General features: G+C 58.8%; 3 protein-coding genes across 4 annotated transcripts; all 3 read right to left on the reverse strand.

Moving 5' to 3' along the window:
* Positions 1 to 176: 176 nt before the first annotated feature.
* Positions 177 to 3,676, reverse strand: CATSPERZ (catsper channel auxiliary subunit zeta). The gene is made up of 4 exons (XM_003419446.3): positions 2,918 to 3,676; positions 2,024 to 2,103; positions 1,799 to 1,865; positions 177 to 1,042 (listed from the first exon to the last, which is right to left on the reverse strand). Exons 1-4 carry the CDS (start codon positions 3,525 to 3,527, stop codon positions 933 to 935), a joined length of 867 nt encoding a protein of 288 aa, XP_003419494.1. The 5' UTR covers positions 3,528 to 3,676; the 3' UTR covers positions 177 to 932.
* Positions 3,677 to 3,813: 137 nt separating this feature from the next.
* Positions 3,814 to 10,329, reverse strand: KCNK4 (potassium two pore domain channel subfamily K member 4). The gene is made up of 7 exons (XM_003419447.4): positions 10,105 to 10,329; positions 6,811 to 6,934; positions 6,523 to 6,683; positions 6,153 to 6,339; positions 5,502 to 5,641; positions 4,208 to 4,574; positions 3,814 to 4,010 (listed from the first exon to the last, which is right to left on the reverse strand). The coding sequence occupies exons 1-7, from the start codon at positions 10,291 to 10,293 to the stop codon at positions 3,814 to 3,816; spliced, it is 1,365 nt and encodes a 454-aa protein (XP_003419495.2). The 5' UTR covers positions 10,294 to 10,329.
* A 3,047-nt stretch (positions 10,330 to 13,376) lies between these two features.
* On the reverse strand, positions 13,377 to 17,029 carry GPR137 (G protein-coupled receptor 137). Of its 2 annotated transcripts, none has more exons than XM_023559644.2 (7): positions 16,021 to 17,029; positions 15,882 to 15,931; positions 14,866 to 15,091; positions 14,579 to 14,728; positions 14,341 to 14,469; positions 14,084 to 14,202; positions 13,377 to 13,725 (listed from the first exon to the last, which is right to left on the reverse strand). In XM_023559644.2, exons 1-7 carry the CDS (start codon positions 16,375 to 16,377, stop codon positions 13,656 to 13,658), a joined length of 1,101 nt encoding a protein of 366 aa, XP_023415412.1. In that variant the 5' UTR covers positions 16,378 to 17,029; the 3' UTR covers positions 13,377 to 13,655. The 2 variants fall into 2 exon arrangements, with proteins under 2 accessions (XP_023415412.1, XP_023415411.1); XM_023559643.2 differs by having other exon boundaries at positions 13,377 to 13,831; positions 16,021 to 17,028.
* Positions 17,030 to 17,208: the final 179 nt, after the last annotated feature.

The raw sequence follows: 17,208 nt of genomic DNA on the forward strand, positions 1-17,208 counted from the left end.
CGGCGGCGCCGCCGGCGGCTTGTAGGACACAAAAGGACATCGCTGCCGCTTCCTACTCCGCTTCCTCCAGCTGACAGCGGGGGCGGGGCCGGCCGTGCGCATGCAAAGCAGGGGGCGGGGCTCGGCGCCCTATGCTAATCAGACAAATGGAGCAGGCAGCGCTTGCGTGCCCGGACGAGTCGGGGCGGAGCGGGCAAAGCCAGTGGGCGGGCCTTTAAGAAGGTCCCGCCCAGCCGCCTCCGAGCCACAGCGGCGCACATGCGTAGGAGACAGCCGAGGGGGCGGGGCCAGAGGAGACGCAGAGCTGCGCAGGGAATAAGAGCCGAGAGGGGTGGGGCCAGGGGCGCTGTTAGGTAACGGAGGAGGCGGGGCACGCTATGCTAGAGAGTAGTGGGCGAGGTCGCTTAGTGGCTGCAGCACTGGTGAAGGTAGACTATATACATATGTAAATGAGAGGGCGGAACGAGCGGAGAGACTGCGTATCTGCATATGCATGAGGAGCCGAGCCTCGCAAGCTTGAGCAGGAGGGGAGGTTCCGCCCCTTTCCTTTTCCCCCTTCCCCCCAAGGTAATACCTTCGGGGCACTGGGCCCCAGACCCAATACCCTACAAGGCTACGGAACTGGGGTGGGAGAAGCAGAGCTAAAACATGCAAGAAGCCCTGAATTTCGAGTCTCTGGAAGGCGAGGCCGCTAGGGCCCGGACCGAGAAGGCTCAAGGTCACTGCGGTGACCGAGTGAAGGTCACGGGGAAGGGCGGGGCCCCATGCGTCCGCCTCACGCGGGCAGCCACGCACTGACTCACGGACAATGCACAGACTCTTTTATTTCTCTCGGCTTCAGATTCCACGCGGATGGGGGTGGGCTTGGGTCTGGGAGCCGGACAGGGACTGGGGCTGGAGACGGGCGGCCGCTCGAGCCCGCGGTGGTGCTCTCAGCGCAGTGAGACATGCAGCCTCTTGTTGCGGCGCTTCTTGAGCCCCTCGATGCTTCGCTGGAGCTGCTTGGTCAGGAAGTGGTCCTTGCCGATCCCCGACCGGTAGCCTAGGAGGAGGGCAAGGCTCCGTTCAGGGCAGCGAGCAAGGGGGTGGTCTCCCCTGCAGCAGACGCCGCAAGTGTGATTGGAGGAACTGCGGGTGATTTGAAGTGGCAGGAGCGCTCAGCGCTCAGGTCTTGTGTTCGTTTTGGGGGACGCTCAATCTCCAAGGCTCTAGGGCACTGCCAGTTTTGTTTTAAATGGGCAAGTCTTAGACCGGTGCTCCAAATAGATGGAGGCGGGGGACAGGAGGCAGGTGTTAAGATGGAGGGCAAAGTTAGAGAAGGTGTTGCAGACTTGCACTAGGGCAGTGATAGCCGGCACCTTTGTGGACATCTCCTGGACCACCCACTGTAAGCCGTTAGCCCACCCTTTCTCCCCTCTGGACGTTCGTACCATAAGCAGGGCAAGCCAGGGGAAGTTTACCCAAATAATCCTGCCCAAAAGCTCCTCACAGTATCTGGGGAGGGAGCCACAGCCCCACAAAGTCTGTCATTCCCACAGGCAGTTGGAAACAAAGCCTCAGAGAAGCCACATCAGCTAGAGAGGGACTGCACTAGGGCTGGCCCCAGGCCTGGACGGTCACCCCATCACATCTCCTTGTACTGCATCCCTAACTTGTTACTTATTTGTGGGGCTCCTGGAATATTTGTGGGTGGTAAGGGGATCTGAATAAGGCATACCAGGAAAATCCCACAACTACAGGTCTTGCAACCCCCCACCCCGAATCTCCTAACGAAGTAGGGGGGAAGGGGACGACTCACTCTGGAGAGCCTTGGTGAGGATTTCCACAGCTTCGTTCTCCATGAGTTCCGTCAGGGGCAGCGGCAGCTGGAGAGGCAGCAGAAGGCTAAACTGTCCTGTGTGCTCCCTCAAGATCCCCAACCACCCTACCTGCCCCTCGACCCTGCACACCACCCAGTCCCTACAACCCCCAACTTACCCATCCCCCACCCACTAAAACCCCAGTTTCCCTGGGACCCTCCAACCCTGTTCTGCTGCTCTGCCCAGTAGGCTCGATGAGGTGTTTGCTTCAAGATACTGAGTGATGACATTGAGGAAGACTTTTCTGGGAGAAGAGAAAAGAGGATCAACAGAGGAGATGTGTGGGTAGACACATGGGGGGGGAAGGGTGGCCTTCAGAGACCAGCTGCCAGGTTCTACCTTAGTGGAGACAGTTTGAGACAGGGTGACAATCCTGGGCTTTAAAGTCCCACTCACCTAGGTTCCTGTTCTGACTGCCCCACTGGAGACTCAGGGCCAGTAACTGGACCTCTCTGCCCTCGATTTGCTTCATCTGTAAAATGGGGTCATAACCGTGCCCCCTTATGGAGTTTGTGAAGTTTAAAGGTGATAATGCTCCGGAAGCCCTGTGCCTTGCATGTAGCCAGTGCTCAATAAATGGAACTCACCGTATTGTCCCTTCCAGCGTTCGCGCGGGGGGGGGGGGAAGCAAGTGCTACTGCATACAGTGGCAAGTAACAGGTGCTCAAAAATGTAACCAATTACTGACTGAATTAAAGACATCTCAACCAGCGCAATCCAGGGTTCACTCCCTCCTCTAAACTGGTCCAGTGATTCCATTAAAAGCACGGGTCCTACCGCCCTGCCTTTGCGCATTTTGGTGCGTGGCTCTCCCCCACCCCGAGTGCCCCGCGCCCCAAAGACTGGTATCATGTCTGCCCGGTAGGGGGCGCTCCAAGAATGTCTGGTTAATTTAAAGCCTGAAAGATTGGCGTTGGTGCCCCTCCCGGGGCGGGGGGGGGGGCGGATCCTGGAAACCTGGAGGCTATCAACCTCCCCTTATTTTGCAGCCAAGAGAAGTGAGGCCCAGGCCAGCTCCCTGCCTTGTGGGCGCCCACGGCCGGCGGTGTCACACTGACCGGCCTCGGTCCTGGACTCTCGCTCTTCTAAATTGCTCCCCAGGGAGCGGCCACGGTGCAGCTCCAGCTTCGACAAGGTGTGTTCGTCCAACTCTTGCTTGAAGTTGTTGTCACCAGGCAGTGAATCGCGCTCTCTGTCGTCCCACTCCCAGTCGGCGGCATCCAAGTCGACACCGCTCTTCTGGTGGCAAAAGCTGCTACCATCCGTGTCCGACCACTCTTCAACCTTGGACAGCGGCAAGTTCAGATTCATCTGGGACAGCGTGGCCGTGGTCCACAGCTTCCGGATGTCGCTCTGCTGGTGCGACTCCTCGGAGCCATGGTGGACCAAGGACTCGCCCGATGCCTGTGGGTCACACACGAGAGGAGCCGAGGGTGGCAGGGAGGAGCCAGCCGGCTGCGGACACTGATGTGGAGTCAGGCCAGGGCCCAGGCTCAGTAGAGAGTGGAGGCTGGTGGGAGGTGCGGCAAGCGCTGGGCCCCAGTCAGACCTAGGATGAGTCTCGGGGCTGGCGAGGTGCAGGGCTTGGGAATCGGCCAGACGGCCAGCACTTCCAGAAGAAGCCACGAGCGGCCTCTGGAAGAGCTCTTTAGAGGGCTTTTCCTCCATGGTTCTTCCCCAACGGACCCACAAGCCTCCGGCGAGGAGGGGGTCACGCTCCAGGAAGGGGGAGGGGCAGAGTCTTGTCCTAAACGGCAATGGGGATCTCGCGCTTGGGGGGCTCAGGCTATAGCCCTCCAGGCTTAAATGTCATCGGCTCTCTCCCACTGCCACCCCCAAATCTCTGTGCCGAGGTTGGAGCCGCCTAGGCCATCCTGACAGATTGCCATGCCAGGCCCCATCCTGTAGCCCCCAGGGCAGAGACGTGGGCCAGAGCACAGCGGTTCCCTAGGGGTCACGGGGAGGGGGGGCGCCCTGCCGTGTCCCGCAGCTGCCTCACTCCAGCGCGCCCACACCCACTCGCGTCCCCGGAGCGCGCAGGCTCGCAGCGGTGCACAATATTTTCATTTATTGATCCAGGCTTTGAGGCACAGTCGTGAGGTGTTGTGAGGGACAGGCCCCGCGGGGCAGCAACACAGAAAGCCTTGGGGTCTGAAAATGGACGGACTGGTGAAGGGGGGGAAATCAAGGGAGGTTGGTGGTGGACAGGCAGCCGGTAGCCTCCTCCTCACGTGTCTGTCCCGTTAAAAACTGGGCTCTTTGGTCAAACAAACTGGCCATGCCGGGGAGAGTGAGGGAAGAAAGCCGTTTGGGAGGCCGGCCCGGGGTCTTGCCCTACGCAGTATTGCCTTTGTCCCGGGGACGCCCGGGGCCCCGGGGCCGCGCAGGCTTCCTGGGAGGGTTGGGGCGGCGGCGACCCCGGGGTGTTCGAGCCAGCGCGCAGCCGCGCTCGCTCTGTGTGTCCGAGGACTCGTCAATGAAAGCCAAGTTCTCGCTGGGGTAGTCCAGGGCGGAGGCCGTCGGAGGGGAAGGCGGATCGACCTTTTCAGTGGGCTCAGGGGATAGGGGACGGACAACAGGCTGCGTTGGGGCTGGAGGCGGAGGCAGGAGCGGCCGCTCCTTCTCAGGCGGCGGGGCGGTGGGCCCCGCTCTCTGGGTCACCCGCGCCGTTACCGTGCCGGTCCAGCTGGCGGCCTGTGCCGTGAGGCCGCCCATCTGCACGGAAAGGGAAGGGGCTTCCAGCGATTGGGGCCAGGGGTCCTCGAACGCCCTCCCCTTCTCTAGTCAGACATCACCTCTCTGCCTCTCTTTCCCTCCTTCCTCTGCCCGTGCCCTGAAAGCTCTTCTCCCCCATCAGCACCGAAGTGCCCCCCTTCTCCCAGAGCTTTCTAGAAAGCCCTAGTTATATTTCAGCTGTCCCTCTAGTGCCCCCAAATCCCTTTGCACCCCTGTCCGAGTCCACAGCAGGGCACTCTGACTAGGGTTGCAAAATACAGGACACCCAGTTAAACGCGAATTTCTGATAAGCAACAAATAAAATTTTAGTATACTTACAGAGCCCTGGTGGTGAAGTGGTTAAGGGTTCAGGCTGCTAACCAAAAGGTCAGCAGTTGGAATCCACCAGCTGCTCCTTGGAAACCCTATGGGGCAGTTCTACTCTGTCCTATAGGGTCCACACAACAACAGTGTAAGTATGTCCCAGGCAATGTTTGGAGCATACTTATACTAAAATGGAGCCCTGGCGGCACGGTGGTTAAAAGCTCAGTTGCTAACCAAAAGGCTGGCAGTTTGAAACCACCAGCTGCCCCCTGGAAACCCTAGGAGACAAATTGTACTCTGTCCTATAGGGTTGCTATGGGTCAGAACTGACGATGGCAACGGGCTTGGTATACTAAAATATTATTCCTTATTTACCTGAAATGCACATTTAACTGGCCTTCCTGCATTTTTATTTGCTAAATCTGGCAACCCCGTCCTGAGGGCAGAGGTGGCAGAGTCATCTGCAAATCTGTCCACGTTTACCCCTCTGTTCGCAGCCCCTCCAAGAGCCCACTCTCTGGTAGGGAGACAGATCGGTCGATGAGCTGATGGGGCACAAGTGTCAGCACTACTGTGCAGGCCAGAACTGAGTCAGGCACCTACCTCAGCTCGGGTGCGGCGGGACACCACTCGCAGCCAGTTCCCAATGGTGGTGAGCACGGAGGCGAAGTAGGCGAGGCCAAGCAGAATCCAGAACCACACCAGTGGCTGGTAGGCTGGGGTGTCCTGCTTGGGGTCGGCGCCTGGGAGACCACCGGGGAGAGTGGAAAGAAGCTGTTTGCAAGGCAGGTGTGTCACCTGTGAGCAGCCTGGTCCCTACCCCTCTCCCCAGCTCTTTGAGAGGGCCAGCCCTCCCAGGGGCAATGGAGTGCGTGAATGCATGCATGAAGATGAGCGTGCATAAGTTGAAGGTGTGCAAGAGGGTGTGCTAGAGGAGATGCTCACATGCAAGAATTCGAGTATGCATGGGAATGCAGCATACAAGAAAGTGAATATGTGTGCAAGAATGTGACACGTGTGAGGGGTGTACTTTATGCATATGCGAACTTTCGCGGGCGTGCAGGCAGGACTCGTTGCATGAGTGTTAGAATGTGAGGATGTGGTCTGTCAGCAGATGCAGGTGTTGGTGCAATCACGTGTGAGCACAGGAGTGCCACGTGAATTTTGGTGGGAGGGGTGAGAGTGCAAAATCACTTGGCAAGAATACAGTGGGTGGGAAGCGGGGCCTTTGCGGGGCAGGGAGGGCAGCCTCACCGGCCACATAGTCACCGAAGCCCACTGTGGTGAGCGTCACTATGACGAAGTAGATGGCCTCCAGTTTGCTCCAGCCCTCCACATAGCAGAACACGAACGTGGGCGTTAGGACAAAGAGCAGGCAGCCGATCAATAGGAAGAGCACCGCGGACAGCACCCGCACCAGCTCCGGTGGCACGTGCCACTTCTGTGGGGAGGGGTGATAGGCAGGAGCTAGGAGACACCGACACCCTCCACTCCCAGCACCACCCCCTCCCCCCAGCCTTCGCGCCAGGCTCTTGCGGTCTAGGGACGCGCGCTCACGTGCCAGGAAATAGGGAAGAGACTCCGGAGGCCAGCGCAAGGGCGCACCCAGCATGGAGCAGCTCACCAGGAAGATGGCTTCGATGTGGCCGATACCCCGACGCAGGGAGGAACCCAGGCGGTCCCCGACCCCAGCCAACAGGATCCCGAACAGAGGAATCCCCACCAGCGCGTAAAAGATGCAGAAGAGTCGCCCAGCATCAGTGCGCAGGGCCGCGTTGCCATAGCCTGGGCAGAGGGGTGTGCCAGACATCTAGGGGCCACCTTGCACACCCTACTCCCCCTGCACCTTCTCCCTCAAGGAAGCCCACCCCACCCCCACGTCCCCTCCACATGCCCTTGTCCCCTCCCGCACCGATGGTGGTGATGATGGTGCCGGAAAAAAAGAAGGCGCTGCCCAGGTTCCAGACTGAGTGGCTGCTGTTACTGGTTGAGTTGGTTTCAGGGTCTGCACCCCCTCCCAGGGCATCAGCCACCTCCTGCAGGACAAGGTTCGGAAGGAGGAACCTCAGTCCTCCCTCCTTGTCCTGGCCACCTTCCTGCCCCTCCAGTCTCCAGGGTGGTTCCTTCCTCTCCCAACTCTCCCATATTCCTGGCCTCCCTGAAGGCCATCCCTTGAGCAGAGATTGCAAATCTGGTGGCCCAATCCACCCGTGTTTTAGAAATATTTGCATTATCTGCCCCCTAATTTCACACAACAGAGCTTCAGTCTTACAGTGGTTGGGAGCATGGACTCAGGACCAGACTGCCTGGGTTTAAATCTTGGTGCCCTTTTTTTTTTACTACTGGCTGTGTAATCTTGGGCAAGTTAACTCTCTCTGCCTCAATTTCTGCATCTACCAAGGGGGATGATAACAGTACCCATCTCACAGAGTTCTTGTGAAGAGCTAAAGCACTCAGAGTAAGCTGTATGTGTCTGTTTAAGTTTTGACGTGGTGATACGCCCTGTGATTTCCAGCTTTCCACAGACCTCACCATTCCCTATTGCCCCTACTGGAAAGCTGAGTTTGAGTCCTTTGCTTTAGATAATTAATGAAAAGTTTGGGACCTTCTCTCCCAATATTCTCTTCTCAAATATTTCATAAAATTTTAGGAGGTTCATAGGCACACCCTATGAAGTCCAAGCCAAACCCTGTGCCACACAGTAGGTGCTCAATAAACATTATCAAATGAATGGAATGTCCATGTGTCTTCCCATCCTGCTAGCCTGCAGATCCTTTCGGGGCAGGGTCTGTGTTTTGAGAGTGCCTGCCCTAGGAAATAAAAAGTCAGAGAATAATGAGGCCGGGTGCAAGAGGTCCTGCCAAGGCACAAAGACATCGGGTGTGGGCGGGGTCATAAACCACCTCTTCTTGCTGACCCATTCCAAATTAATCTTCCTAAAGTGACTGCTTGGAATCAGTCATGGCTCCCTGCTGACTACAGAAGAGTCTGAACTCCCTAGCCCAGCATTCAAGCTCTTTTTCAGTCTGCTCCCAATCCCCCTTTTCCCAGTCATCTCTTTTGGAATTCCCATCTGGGACCCCAAGTTATGGTGACCTTGCTCCCAGATTTTCTGAAATGATTCCACTTTCTGTAATAATATTTTTTAAAAATAAAGCCACAAAGTGAAATGTATGATTAAGTGATTTAATTTTTATTTTGCAAAACTCTTCCAATAAATTTACTACTTAGGGAGAAAAAAAATCCTTTGTCATCCTGTGTATTCTAATTTTTGTTTCAAATGACTAAGGCATCTGGTAAACCTGGATTCTGCAAAAACATTCGGAGCTGTCCAGCCTCCCTCCACGCCTTGGTCCATGCTGTTTCTCTGCCCGGGAGCCTGTTGCCCCCAAACGACATATCTCTAAACTCTACCCATCTCCTCTGGCTCATCTCCTGTCCTAGCTCTTCCAAAGCCCCCTGGATCTCCCTCCTTACCCCCAGTACCCAGCCCTGGGCCTGGCACACAGTAGGTGCTCAACAAAGAAGGAAAGAACAAAGGCCCCCTTTCCACAGCATCCTACAGTGACCTGTCTGTGGGTCTGCCCCTCTTTTAGAAGTGGCAGCCTCCGGGGCAGAGCCTGCATTTTTTCCATCCTGATATGGTATAAAGCATAGCACCTAGCACACACAAAAAAACACACAGTAGGTGCATATTTGTTGCATGATTGACTAAATCAAGGAGTGAATCTTATTATAAAAAAGAAGTAAAGCAGCTGCCCCTCACACACACTTCTTGGCCCTGCCCCTCTCTTTCTTTTTCTTTCTTATCCAGGAAAAAAAAGCAATTCCGTTGGTGAAGATAAAACAGGTCAGATTCCCTCCCTCCCTCTGCCCTGTGGTCTGGCCAGACACATTCTCTGGCCCAGGCCTCTCTGGGCCTCACTGGCATACTGGAAGTGTCAGAAACAATGTCAGGCTGCCTGTGTCCTGGGCCCACCCCACCCTCATCTCTGCCCCGGGTCCTGCCACCTTGAGAATCAGTGGGAACTCTGAGGCCTCTGTATTGACTGGTCTCTCCTTCCACTAAAAACAGGCAGGGCAAGAGGGGTACTCTAAAATTAAGTAATGAATATTAATTTTTCTTAAATTAAATGTTAGGGTTTTTCTATGTGACGAAGACCAAAACCAAACCCATTGCCACTGAGTCAATTCCGACTCACAGCGACCCTGTAGGGCAGAGTAGAACGGCCCCATAAGGTTTCCAAGGCTGTAAATATTTTACGGAAGCAGACTACCACACCTTTCTCCCCTGGAGAGGCTGGTGGGTATGAACCACCAACCTTTCGGTTAGCAGCCAACCGCTTAACCACTGTGGCTCCAGAACTCCTTTCTATGTGACAGCGACTCAGAAATTAGAGAAAGCAACAGAGGCACTTGCCTGACTGACTATATCACAGAAGGCCGAAGCCTAGAACTTCCTTTAGCCACTGGATTGAGGTTGATCAGGAGTGTTCCAAGGAAGCCTGAAGCTGCCCCCCATCCCTGCCTTGGCCTCCCTCCCACCTCCCCATGGTAAACATGTGTCCTGGAGGAAAAGGAGTGCTTAAGCTGGCAGCCATGGTGGCATGGGAGTGCTTTAGAGCATCCTGGAACTCTTTGGAATCATCTGTACATGTTTAATATGGGCACTTTCCTGGGGGTGAGGGGAGCATTCACAATGTTCCCCACCAGCTTCTCTGAGGGATCTGTGACTCCCAAAATGTGTCAGAACTAATGTAGCATTGCCAAGTTTAGCAAATAAAAATATTGCCTGGGACATACTTACACTAAAAAGGTATTTCTTATTTATCTGAAATTCAAGTTGAACTGCCCATCTAGATTTTATCTTGCCACCCTAACCCTAAACGAGTGAGTGACACCTGTGAAAATGGAACATACCCTACGTGCTACAGCCATTTATTCCTACTTTCCCTCCTTCATTCAATCACCATCACACACGGAAGGAGATGTTCTGGGACAACGGCACTGTGCCAGGTACCATAAGGAAAACAAATGACCCATAGCCTCCATATTGAGAAACAGAGGCCTGACCAGAGTCTCTGTCCCCACCCCACCCCAGCTGCCCCCTGCCCCCCCACCCCTGAGCATTAGTCTGGAAGCAGCATATCGCAGCACAGGACCCCCCTGGCATGGGTGACCAATGAAGGGGCTCTCGCCCACCCACCTTGATGAAGTGCCCCAGCTCCTGGTCGCTCACACATGGATGGGCCCTCAGGAACTTCTCTCGGACCTCCCCCAGCTCCCTCTGGGCCTGCTGCTCGTGGGGCTGCTCCAGGGCCTGGAACACCAGGGCACCCGACACCAAGTACAGCAGGACCAGGGCCAGCAGTGCCAGCAGCGTTGTGCTGCGCATGGCGCGGCCAGGGGTCCGGCCAATTCCACTCCCCGCCTGGGGGGGCCGGGCAGGGGACTCCTGGGGAGCTGTGGTCACTGCGGGCAGAACGAGGGATGCTGGGATCAATAGCCTGGCCTGACACCCTTACCCCCTACCCGTCTCTCCCCTACACACTCTAAGGTCCTTGGAGTCCCCGGCCCTACTGCCCATGGATGCCGCCTCCTCACATCCCCTGGCTGGACGCTTGGTGCCAAGGTCCACCAAGTACTCACTGCACAGACTGTCGTCGGCCCATCCCTTACCTCCACTGCCCGGCCCTCAGCCCCTGTCCAGGTACTCAGGGGGTGAGCAGACAAGAGGGCACCGGGAGGGAAAGGAAGGCAATCGAAAGGAAACAGAGACAGAGCGTGCGGAGGGATAGCTGGGGGCATGGAGTGGGCATGGAAAACCACTAGGTCCGGGCCGTTGAGGCAGAGGCAGAGGGGTGCGGAGGCGCGCGAAGGCGAAGCCCACAGAAAGGCCAGCCCGCGCAGGGCGGGGACCAGGGATGGCAGGTCCCGGTTCGCTGGCTGCGGCTGAGGCAGCATTTTCGCCGCTTCTCTCTCCTCTCCTGCCTCTCCCAGCTCTGCAGGAGCTGCGCCGGGTCGGCCCCCCTTGCGCCCCGCCGGGCTTTCGAGGAACCCAGGGGCGGGTCCCGCCGCTGCGCAGAGAGGGAGGGCGCCGGGTTCCCAGAAGGAGCGGCGGGGGCGGGAAGGGCTGGACCGGCGCAGCAGCCCACAGACACCGTCAGCCCCCGGGCCGGCGGGCGCAGGCGCCCACGAGCACCCGCGCCGGACACGCTCCACCGCCCGCGGGCACAAAGCCCCGCGCGCCCCCGCTCCGTCCTGTGGCTCCAGCGTGCGCCGCCGCCCCGCTGCTTGCACGCCCTCCACTTGCACACGCCCGCACTCTCCCGGACAACCCCAGACCCCATGCGGTGCGCGCTGCGCGGAGGCGCCCCGAGGTCCGCGCACACGTGTGCACACTCGCGCGCGCACACACACCAGACCGCGGGCCACCGCGCAGCACGCGCCGGCCCAGATACGCCGCACCGCTCTCTCTCGCCTCTCCGCGCGCCCACGCCCACGCCTCCAAGCGTGACGGGCAGCGTGGGACCACTCCCGACGGCGCCCCGCACGGTGGTGGGCGCCCCGCCCTGCCCCGCCCGCCTGACCCTCCGCACTCACTGTCTGCAGCGCTGCGGCTGCTGCTGCGGCCCGGCTCCCGCACCGCCTCGCCGGTGCCGGCTGGGCCGCGGAGGCGGCGGCTGCAGGGGCGGAGCGGGCGGCCGCCGGGGCTGAGACCCCCTCCCGCTGCCGGGAGCCCCCTCCCCCCCGCTTAACCCCTCCTGCGCCGCGCCGTCCTCGGTGCCGCTCCCTCGCCGCCGGCGCTGCCCCAGCAGCCCTTTACCTGCGGCCTCCGGCCTTCCAATCCAGCCCTGCCTGGGGCGGCGGATCGCAGAAGAGTCGGAGAGGGCGCGCCGCTGGGTCCAGCCTCGAGTCTCGGACTGGAGCCCTGGTGCTGTCCCGCCGGCCGGCTGGTCCCCGGCTGAACATCAGTGGGCCCACCTCTCCGGACCGGCGCCACGCTAGTCTCCGGGCCTCTCCAAGGCCCATTACTGGATCAGGATGGGCCCTTATCTCCCCGCCCCTGGGGACAGCTCGGTCTTTGGGCTCAGCACTCTGTTGAGGATGGCACCATAAGGGAGGGGGTCCCCGCGGGACCAAGGCTGGAGGATCCCTCAGAGGCCATCTGGGATTGGCTGGCGTGGGGGTTGGGACCCAGCTCTGGGAAGTCCCTGCTGCGGCACCCCCTGCACCTCCTCCTTGTCCCCCCCCCCCCACTTAGTGCTCAACTCTATGCCCAGGGGTCAGCCCCAGGGGTTTGGACCAGGAGCTGCCCCCCAGTCCCAACATGGACTAGTGCCAGCGCTCCCTCCCCCACTGCCTGCACAACCAGGGCCCCCTTCTGGTCCTGGAACGCTGCCCCTCCATGCTATCATCCCATCTCCAAAGACCCTCCTCTTTGGCCGCTTCCAGACCTCAGCCTTCTTGACGTGTTTCCAGCTCGGCTTTAGGGCTGACCAACCCCTCCCAGTAGGAAACCTGGACAGGTCACCTAATTCCAGAGCTTTTTCTTCCTCATCTACACAAGAGGGATGGTGAATGATCACCGAAGGTGCTGTTCTAAACATTAGAGATTGGAGTGTGTAAATGCTCAAAACTGAGCCTGGCACACAATAAAGTAGCCTACAAATATTAGCTATGTCCTTTTCCACCACAAGTGGTTTTTGGTGAGTTGCCCTATCTGGCAGCCCTTTGGGCTTGATGCCAGGATAGTCCCAGGTGAAGGGTTGCCAGGGAAGCTTGGTGCTGGGCCCTAGGAGCTGGGGCAGTCAGGTATGTGGGCAGGAGAGAAACCCTCTAATAAAGGTTGCCAGCAGTGGGGCAGATCTATGTTAGGCTAACAGGCTGTGGGCACATGGGAAAAGAGGGCCTCAGGGTTCGGGGTGCCCTACCCACCTGGCGAAACTCACACCTTCCTAGAGGTGTGGGCTGCTCAGTCACCATGTCGACACCTCTGCAGGCCCTGGGCTAACCCCTGGCACCTGAAGGTCAGGTTGGGGGTGGTAACAGGGAAACAGGCTCCAAAATCCCAAATGATAGGGACCAAGAAGCATAATAATCACATAATCACAGGGATACAGGGCCCAGGAGAGGGGCCACTGTTCTGTGAGCAAGGGATGGAAAGCTTCATAAAGGAAGTGACATTTAGAACAGGTCCTGATGAAAGAGTAGGAATTATTCAAGTGGGGAGGGGAATGCAGCATGAATGGGGTTTTTCTGGGCCGAGAGAGCTTTGAAAACAAAGGGCTGAATGGTCTCCCTTGCCCCTCCCTCAAACAGCAGGCTCCTCCTCACCCTGCCCACCCACCTCAGTAAGTGGCCCCAGCCCAGGCTAGTGGCTGCCTTCAAGGACCAGTGTCTAATCAGCATGAGGTCAAGGCAGGAAGCTGACCAAAACGGTGGCGATGAGGGAGGAAGATGAAGCAGACAAATGAACACTGGGCACAGACACTGTTTATCGAGTGGCAGATGCAGGAGAGGTAGCTGGCTCTGGTGTGGAAGCAAAGATGGCAGGTCATGCCAGGGTGCTGTGGGCATCTGGCAGCCAGGGCCATGTCCCCCACCCTAGGGGGTGGCACAAGCTCACTACAACAGGAGCAGCCAAAGAGCCGGCCAGGGAAGGAGGCGGCTACAGCCCCTAGGATCCTGGGCAAGAAGCAGCAAATGAACTTGACTCAGGGGCCTGAGGGGGAGGGGAACTGGGGTCTGGGCATCCTAGAAGGGTGGGGGATCACGTCTGGGGGGTAGAGTAGAGGCTGTGGTGATGGCCGCCTGGTCCCGGCACCTGGGAGAAGAGCAGAGGAGTAGTCCGCGTCTGGCTGCCCCCGCACCAGCTCGGCTCCCGCCCGATGGAGCCGTACCAGCTGCCGGAGCCTAGGCTGCCTGACATGCTGTGGGTAGAGAAACCAGGTCAGTCCCAGGGCAGTGACCAGGACCACGTTCACAAGAGGTGGGAGAGGGAAAGAGGCTTAGAACAGAGCATGGTGGGAGGGGCTCCCCTCCCCAGACTCTGCCCAACTGCATCTTTGGGTGGAGTAGGGGGAGATGGGAAGGAGGGGGCCTCACCTCATACTGACAAGGAAACAAAAACCTTGGGGGAGGGCCATGGCTCAGGGGGCCTGAGGCAGGGTAGGGACTCCTACCTGGTGCTCTCACCCCGGCTGTGCTCCCAGGAACAGCCCTCATCTTCACAGTGCCCAGCCCGGTCGAAGAAGTAGGATCGGGAGCCAAAGACTTGCCCGTTGAGGATGCGGCTGGTGCTCTGGGGAGGGGAAAAAGCCACCATGGATGCCTTCTCTTGGCCCCCACCAAGCTCCCTTACCACCCCCCAGCCCAGCCCAAGGGTTCCCAGCATCCACCCTTCTCCACTGGGCCCGCAGAGGAAGGTGGAGGCACTCACCAGGTCCTGTGGGGGCCGGTGCACTCGGAAGAAGCCCACCAGCAGGGTGGTGGGCAACAGTTCCCACACAAAGAGGATGAGGCCAAATACCAAATAGCCTTTGTTCCCCAGGTCATTCACCAGGTCCGCCTAGGGGAAGGCAGGGATTCACGCCAATCTGCGTTTGTGCCAATGGGGCACTGGGACAGGGACCAGGAGCCATGGCTATTAGGAGGCAGCAGACCTGCTGAACGCCCACCTGGTCAGAGACGTTGTACCAGTCATAATCGAAGGCGTCCAGCCGGCTCCGGGGGGCCAAGGCCAGGGCTGCCAAGTTGTAACAGGCCCGGCTGGCATAGAGCAGGACCATGGCACCACCCATTGCAGCTGCCTGGCACACACTGGTCCCCTGCCACAGATAACAACGGGTGACCATCAGGAAGGGGCGGATTCCAGCCTCTTTTCTATCCTGAAGGCTGCTGTCCAACAAACATGGCTGCCCAGACACCCCAAAGGACACCCAGGCATTAGAGCCTGTGGCCCTACCTTGGCCTCCAGGTAGATGCTGGTGGAAGGGGCCCGCCGGGCCACAAGGCAGAGGCAGGCAGCAAGAGAGAGTGCGCAGATGACGAAGAGGGAGTCGCTCACCAGGATGCGCACCAGGAGTAGTGCCCAGGGCTGTGCCCGGCGCCGGCGGGATAGCACAGCACACAGCACGTTCACCAGCAGAAAGAGCAGCGAGGCCCCCACGAAGGCCCCTCGGACGGCCAGCCTGCAGCCCACAGCACAGTCAGCCCAGAAGGTTGAACTTGGTGCTCACCACTCACCTAACCTCCCAAAGGAGCCCCCAGAGCCGACCAGAACCACAGATCTTTCAACCTGAACCCTGCTCCTCTAGTTTTACAGATGGGAAACTGAGGTCCAAAGAAGTCAGGCGGTAGCTGACGGCTGTGATACAGTGGAAAGAGCATGAGACTGGGAGTCAAAAATCTGGGTCTGAGTCCTGGCTTTGCCTCCTGCCAGCTCTGTGACCTTGAACATGTTCCTTTACCTTGCTGGACCTCAGTTCTTTCATCTTTCACATATGGATAATATCAGGTTAGTTATAAAGATTAACAGTGTTTGTAAAAGCTCTTTATAAAACTGTAAAACTTTATATAAATAACAGCGGGACCATAGGCCCATGTCACCCAGGGTGCAGTTTGGTTTCGGAGCATCCTCTGTCATGGATGACATTGGTACCCTCACCCCTCGCAGTATCGCTACTGCTTCTATTATTGTTGCTTTTCACATACGCAACGCCTCTGCTAAGCCATCTGTGCCAGGTACTTTAACTTTTCCAATGGGAATGGCACAGGATCCGGCAGTGTTTCCTTCTGTTGTGCGTGGGGTCACCATAAGCGGGGGCCACCTAGACAGCAGTTAACAACAACAACAACCTCATTCACAAACATTCCCTGGGTTGCCCTTGCCTCAGCCCTTCGAGGTAGGAAAGGATGGACACTGGGCTGCTCCCTGCCCCTGGCCTGGAGGCAGAGCTCATCAGGGCCCCAAGTACTTACAAGCCTCTACTCATTTCCGGACGACGCTTTGCCTTGGCCTTGAACACCACCTGGGTGCAGAAATGCCCATCACTCATTATGGCCCTTGGGGCTTGACACCCCCCACCAGCCCCCATCCACTACCCACTACCACGGTTACCTGGGCAAAGTAGAGATTCATTAGCGTCAGCGTGAAGAACTGCAGGCAGACAGGGCAGCAGTAGAGAAGCCAAAAGGGCAGGGGCCCCAGGCGGTTGGCTCGAGGGGTGTCTCGGAAGTAGAAGGAGAAGAGGGTGGTACGCAGCGCAGCCCAGAGCAAACAGAGTGCCAGGAACACCGTCTGGTAGCTGAGCCGCTTGTGCCCGTACAGGAGCACCAGCCAGAGCTGGGCATAGACGGAGAAGAAGAGCAGGGCGTACAGGGTGGTGTAGGCGGCGGTCAGCCCCAGGGTCACGGCGGGTGGCAGCGCAGGCACCAGCCCAGCAGCAGGCACCAGGCCAGACAGGTTACTCTCCATATCAGGGAGGGAGGCCTGAATCCCGGAGAAGACAGAGATGGACGGGCTGGCCAGTGCCCAGGGAAATAAATACGGAGGGGAGGGGACTGCGGGTGGGTGCTGAGACAGAGGCAGGGAGCTCAGGGGGCAAGGCGTTGTGGCTGGCCAGCTCCTTCCCCTCACCAGAGGGATTCTCGTCTTTGCGGGGCACAGGCAGCCTGGGCCCCGGCCCCGTCACTCAGGGGCGTGGAAGGACAGCCTCTCCTCTCCAGGGGTAGATGGGGGTCTCCTCCCTGGGCCACCCCAGAGCCAGGTGGATAGGTGCAGAGGCTGTAGGAGAGGGATCCCCGGCCTTGTGCTGACTCGTGCCGGTGTCAGCAGGAGGGGGAGAGCCGGCGATGCGCGTCCGCTCAGGGTATCGGCCCCTGCAGGGGGCGCCCCAAAGCCCCGCTCTCCCCCTCCTCAGGCTAGGAGGGTTCTTTCCCCTCCAACAATCCGAATGGGGGCGCCTCTGCCTTCTCTCCTCGGGATTCCGCACGCTCCTCCACCCCACCCCCCACCGCGTCCCCTCTCCAGCCCCGGAGGGCTGGTGGAGACTGCCGTCTGGTCCTCAGACCGCCGCTGGGGTAGCCGGCTCCGGTCGCCAGGACCCGGGGCTCCGGCTCCCCGGCTCCCGCTGCTCCGCCCCCTTCTGCGCCTGCGCGGGCGCCGTTCGCTACGCAAATTGCGCAGGGGCAGACCTCGGCTCCGCAGCCCCGCGCCGCGCCCGGCGTGGGGCCGTTCGAGAATTGGCGCGAGCTGCGCCGTCAGCGGGCTCCAGGGGTTACGAGAGGCGGCGGGCGGCCTAGACGC

The sequence above is a fragment of the Loxodonta africana genome, chromosome 7, assembly GCF_030014295.1.
Source record: "Loxodonta africana isolate mLoxAfr1 chromosome 7, mLoxAfr1.hap2, whole genome shotgun sequence".
NCBI classification, from domain to species: Eukaryota; Metazoa; Chordata; class Mammalia; order Proboscidea; family Elephantidae; genus Loxodonta; species Loxodonta africana.

Excerpts from the sequence above, each read along its gene's own strand:
- CATSPERZ (XM_003419446.3), bottom strand. The coding sequence starts at position 3,527 with ATGGAGGAAAAGCCCTCTAAAGAGCTCTTCCAGAGGCCGCTCGTGGCT. Across the intron at positions 1,866-2,023 it reads GGGCAGAGCAGCAGAACAGG|CTGCCGCTGCCCCTGACGGA; the intron begins GTTGGAGGGTCC and ends CTGCCTCTCCAG. Across the intron at positions 1,043-1,798 it reads CCTCACCAAGGCTCTCCAGA|GCTACCGGTCGGGGATCGGC; the intron begins GTGAGTCGTCCC and ends CCCTCCTCCTAG.
- KCNK4 (XM_003419447.4), bottom strand. The coding sequence starts at position 10,293 with ATGCGCAGCACAACGCTGCTGGCACTGCTGGCCCTGGTCCTGCTGTAC. Across the intron at positions 6,684-6,810 it reads CACCATCATCACCACCATCG|GCTATGGCAACGCGGCCCTG; the intron begins GTGCGGGAGGGG and ends CCCTCTGCCCAG. Across the intron at positions 5,642-6,152 it reads CTTCGGTGACTATGTGGCCG|GCGCCGACCCCAAGCAGGAC; the intron begins GTGAGGCTGCCC and ends GTGGTCTCCCAG.
- GPR137 (XM_023559643.2), bottom strand. The coding sequence starts at position 16,377 with ATGGAGAGTAACCTGTCTGGCCTGGTGCCTGCTGCTGGGCTGGTGCCT. Across the intron at positions 15,092-15,881 it reads CCGGAAATGAGTAGAGGCTT|GCTGGCCGTCCGAGGGGCCT; the intron begins GTAAGTACTTGG and ends TGTGGGCTGCAG. Across the intron at positions 14,470-14,578 it reads GGTACAACGTCTCTGACCAG|GCGGACCTGGTGAATGACCT; the intron begins GTGGGCGTTCAG and ends GCCTTCCCCTAG.